The sequence below is a fragment of the Monopterus albus genome, unplaced genomic scaffold, assembly GCF_001952655.1.
Source record: "Monopterus albus unplaced genomic scaffold, M_albus_1.0 scaffold250.1, whole genome shotgun sequence".
Classification (NCBI taxonomy): domain Eukaryota; kingdom Metazoa; phylum Chordata; class Actinopteri; order Synbranchiformes; family Synbranchidae; genus Monopterus; species Monopterus albus.
Genome location: NW_018128130.1, coordinates 2,340,444 through 2,345,594, shown reverse-complemented (window position 1 = coordinate 2,345,594; position 5,151 = coordinate 2,340,444). Strand labels below are relative to the sequence as shown.

Sequence of the window (5,151 nt, the reverse complement as noted above, 5' to 3'; positions counted from 1 at the left end):
TTGGTGTGCTTGACTGGCCAGCAAACTCACCAGACCTGAACCCCATAGAGGATTTATGGGGTATTGTCAAGAGGAAAATGAGAAATGAGAAACAAAATAATGCAGATGAGCTGAAGGCCACTGTCAAAGAAACCTGGGCTTCCATACCACCTCAGCAGTGCCATAGACTGATCACCTCCATGCCACGCCGAATTGACGCAGTAATTAAAGCAAAGAGAGCCTCTGCCAAGTATTGAGTATATATACAGTAAAAGAACATACTTTCCAGAAGCCCAACAATTCACTAAAATTGTTTTTTATAGGTCTTATGAGGTATTCTAATTTATTGAGATAAGTGAATTGGTAGGTTTTTGTTAAATGTGAGCAGTCATCACAATTAAAAGACCCAATGGCTTAAACTACTTCATTCTGTGTGTACTGAATGTATATAATACACGAGTTTCATTATTTGAGTTGAATTACCGAAATAAATGGACTTTTCCACAATATTGTAATTTATTGAGCTGCACCTGTACAGTTGTGTGACCAATGACAATGAACAAATTGAATGAGAAAATAGAAAGTACTATTTAAAAGTACACTACACTACCACATGCTCTAAGACAAACATTCAGAGTTGGCAGTAACATGTCAAAGCATGCATAAATGTTGGCACACCACTTTAAATGCAGGATACAGGATTTCTCCCTGTCAGATTTGTTGCGTTAACCAGTTCTTGTTACCATGCTAACTCTGAGAGACGAGACAGTCCAAGTAACTTCAAAACAGTGCTGATTTATTCAAAGGATCACAGGTAAAATTAACATTACACGCTCAGGTATCTTGCACCTCCAAACTGCTCGCAGGCAGATGTAAGATGAAAGACCCTGAACCCACCAGGCCTATACATTATATCCCCTCGGTTGGGCTAGCCCCATACTACACAGAAACGTCAACCGAGACGTCTCTGTTACCAGCTTTGCAGCTGGCCATAGCAGTAGTCAAAACATGAAGCAAATCAATGTGTGTGTGTCTGTTGATTAAGTGGTGTGTAGCTAAAAACATTCTCACACGACCTATAGTGACATTTCATGACATTAAACATAAGAACATATTATGGTTAAGGCTAAAGTTATACACATCATAATAATAATATTAAACATCCTGTCTGCTGACAGTCATCAACTTTTCTCCCTAGTTATCCTTGACCAGATGCACCCTGTAGAAACTTATAAGCAGGCCTAAGCATTTAACAGTCTAACTAGACATCCTATCTCCACTAAACATTTCTAATACTTAAAGTATCTAACCAATATCTATCTGACTAAAAATACCTAACAGTTATTGCAGGGTTCTCAATTGCTCTTCAGTCAAAAATGTTCTATTGGTTGGCCATTGTGAACAAAGCCCAAGGTCAGTCCACAGCATGCTGTTATTGTCCCAAACAGCTTTATTCAATTTCCCTGGAGACCAGAGAGCACAAAATCTTTTCTGGATGGTTGTTGCAGTGACTCAGATATTACTATTCAATATGAACAGATCAGAAGCCATGACACACACTTCCCCTCTGCCTGCTGACTGTGCAAGAGGAGGTGAAAGACAGACTGTGTTTCTCTAAGTGGATGATAATTAGAATTGGGTGCACTCCTCACTGAGGACGGACGTTGTAGGAGAAATGGCAGACGTTGCATAAGAGCTCCGAGTGCTCATTTGAGTCATTGAAATTCTCACTACATCAGCTGGGGCATAAAGGTGGTGATGGGCCATTTACGGTTAACGTATGTGTAAGTCAGTCCTAATGAAGACTGCTGCTTTCACGAAGGAGTTAAGGTCATTATTTTTTATTTATTTTTTATAGCCAGTGGCATGCAGTGCACCTAGCATTAGGGACAATACATTATTATTCAAATGACAGGCTTGTTAGTTAGGCTTCAGTAATGAAGTTCAAGCCAATAACTCATTTTTTATTTAACTTGAATTTATAAAAACAGCTGAGTCAGTCTTGTCCCATACTTTACTGCAGCCTTTACATCACTGTATCATTGGTCAAGTCTTGTAATGATGTAATTTAAACAATTAACAAATAATAGTTGTCAGGTTTGCTCGGCTACACCTGCTTTTTCTCACTTCTTCTGTCTTGGCTCAGTCCACCTCACACGCCTGCCACCTGTTTCCTTAATTATCACCAGCTGCATTTACTCAGTCCCCCACCTTATTTATACCCGGCTCACTTTTCACTCCCTGCCAGTTCGTTCTCAGGCTATTTTCTTTGTCCTCTCCATAGATTACTATTTCGTTGCTGTTTTGCCTTAATCTGGTACCCATTTGTTATCCCCCTAGACTTCCATTCGTTACCTTTTCTAGCCAGCTCCTATTCTCTGCATGGACTGTTTCCTTTGGACTTTGGCTCCACTCTACCCTCCCAGACAGGTGGATCCACAGTCACCAATTTGTCTGTCAGTTCCAACGCCTGTGTTTTTTCCAGTAGCCACCATCACCCACCGACCAGCCCAGGAGTGACCCCGCGACGCAGCTCGGCCCACCTCATCTATCTTCACCTCCTGCTGCTGGTCGACACCTGGTCACTCATATCATTCATTATCCACGTACTTGTTTTGTCTATACACTGCACTGTAAATAATAAACCGCAGCTTGCACCGAAGTCGGCTACCTGGGTCCGCCTCTCATTACTGCTCGCTTGCTCACTTCAGTGTGCGAACATGTTCTAACAGAATGAACTGGCCAATATGGACCCTGCCGACTCCGGTGCAAGCAGTGTGCCATCTGTCACCTCATGAGACACGCATGGACAGGATGGCTCAGGCACTGCAGCAACAGCACAATGACATTACAGCGCTAACACAGCAGGTAGCCCAACTCACCACAATGTTGCTTACCTCCACACGGTCCCTCTGCTACTCCATTACAGTTACCACGTTCTGCCACCTGTGCTGCCAGTCCCCGCAGAGATCCACACATACCGGAGTCCCCACCCCTGTAAAATACCTCACAGTATAGACAAAGAAAAAACAGTGCTGCTGGAAAAAATTGCTTCACAAGCACACACCCACATGAAAACGGATCCCCGAATGTCTTCGCAGTGAGAGAAGTACAAGGAAGGCCATCCATACTTGCATTTCAAGACTTTCATAAGGCTGTGGTTCAGGTTAGGGAAGAGGTTAAAATTGTATTCAGAGATTTTTGACTGCATCAGGGCAAAAAGAGGAAAGTAAAACCTCACGACATGAATGCTGATCAGCATAGCAAGTTGATAAAATAAGCTCCATTCTCTTTGCTGCTGCAAATGTCCACATACTGTATGGGTCTTTATCTCTGGTTTAGTGTAATGGCTCTGGAAAGTCTGAACATTTCTGAATCTGTCTTGTATTGACTTCTACTCTTCCAGCTGGCACAGAGGACGCGAATAGAGGGAGGGAGTTATGTCACAATAAAAAAGGAAATTTATAAGAAGTCAGAAAAAAGCATGTTAGGTCACAAAATACTCATAACTGCAATCCGTTCAGTGACTGGAACTGTGTTCCCATTGTAATGCAACTTTAGGACTGCAAGTGAAAGTGGCCCAAAGGGAAAGTCACTCCGGATGGTCTTTTGGGCCACTGTTTTCACCCAGACTGAAATATCTTGACAAATAATAGACAGACCCCATAAAATTTGTTTTGATCTTTCAGTCTTCCTAGATGATAGATCGACTTTGGTGAGTTTATGACAATACATCTAGCACCATCATCAGGTCCCCTTTAACATGTCCAGTATTTTGGTTTATGACCAATTATCTGCACATCCCCCTTGTTAGGACGTGTCACCCAGATCAGAAATCATTTGCTTTTCTACAGTTATGACTACTGATGCTGTTCAGTCCAGCTACTGTATACAAGAAACCAGACTGACAAATACCAACAGGAGGCATCAGCAGTTTAATACATGCAAGCCTCCTCACTGTTTTCGCTCATTCCCATAAACCCCATGGAAACTGTTGATGGTTTTCGGACAGTGTTTAGGATTTGTATTCGGTGGAATGTCCTCAGTAAAATTGTTGGTCTAAAGACACAGGGTGTGCTGTTCAGGTTGTAAAGCTCCTTGAGACATTTTTGTGTTATTGGGCTAAATGACTAAATAAATCTGATTTGACCTGACGTACTGCAATACCAACATGGGATTGTGTGGCTTTGTATGTGTTCAGGACTATGACCTGAGTCAGCTGCAGCAGCCTGATGCCCTGGAGCCAGAGTGTGTCAAAGTGGGGATCAGACGTCTGGATGAAAGGCCCCTCCATCATGATCACCAGTACCCCCTCCGCTCTGCTGCTCCCCACCCAGGAGATATAGGAGACTTCATCCATGAGGTATGAATACATCTGGGATTGCATAAACGTCATGCTGGTTTTTTTTCCTATTTAAACATCTAGGCAGAAGCTTTTTGTAAAATGTCAGTGTTCTTGTCATTGTAAACCACCAGGTCTGAGCACAGCCATGCTACCTGAGCTGAAAAAACTTCACCTCTCATCCAAGAGGCTTCATCAGTTCTGACTGACTGGTGTTGAGCCAGAGATATTTATCCCCCTCTGTGATGTTTCAGTCCTTTGATGGCCAACACTGTCCCTTGATTTGATTTGATTTTGATTTGATTTATTTATTCTTTCAAACATGTAACAACAGTCAGTATGTAATCACACATAATTCCAGACATGTCCACAAAAATATTTTCAATTTACTTATACCTAGTACATGCTTGAACGTAGTAGGAAGAAGTTAGACTTATCTAGTCCTACCCCCTAACATCATCTTATCATCAGTGGTTTGCAAGCAGTATTACTACATGGATACATATTCTACATCCACATTCCCGTCTGATTAATCATTAAGCCTGTTCTTGCCCATATCTTGATTGACACATACCTTTATATCTGTGTTTAAACTCATCAATATTCTTACTGCTTTTTATGTCCACACTTAAATTATTCCATAGTTTTACTCCACTTATCGAAATACAGAATCTTTTTTTGGTTGTACGTATAGCATGAATTTTATAATTTAACTGACCCCTTAAATTGTATCCCCCTTCCCTTTCATCAAATAGTTTTTGAATACCACCAGGTAATAAATCTTTCCTGGCTTTATACATAAACACAGCAGTCTTATATCCCACTAAATC

At 41.5% G+C, this 5,151-nt stretch overlaps 1 protein-coding gene across 1 annotated transcript in view; it reads left to right on the top strand.

Annotated features, from left to right (window-relative positions):
• LOC109972214 (cadherin-2-like) overlaps window positions 1-5,151 on the top strand; it is a 213,668-nt gene that overhangs the window by 181,674 nt on the left and 26,843 nt on the right. The window contains exon 15 of the mRNA XM_020620927.1: window positions 4,181-4,342. Coding sequence (XP_020476583.1) covers window positions 4,181-4,342 — 162 coding nt within the window. The remainder of the gene's footprint in view (window positions 1-4,180; window positions 4,343-5,151) is intronic.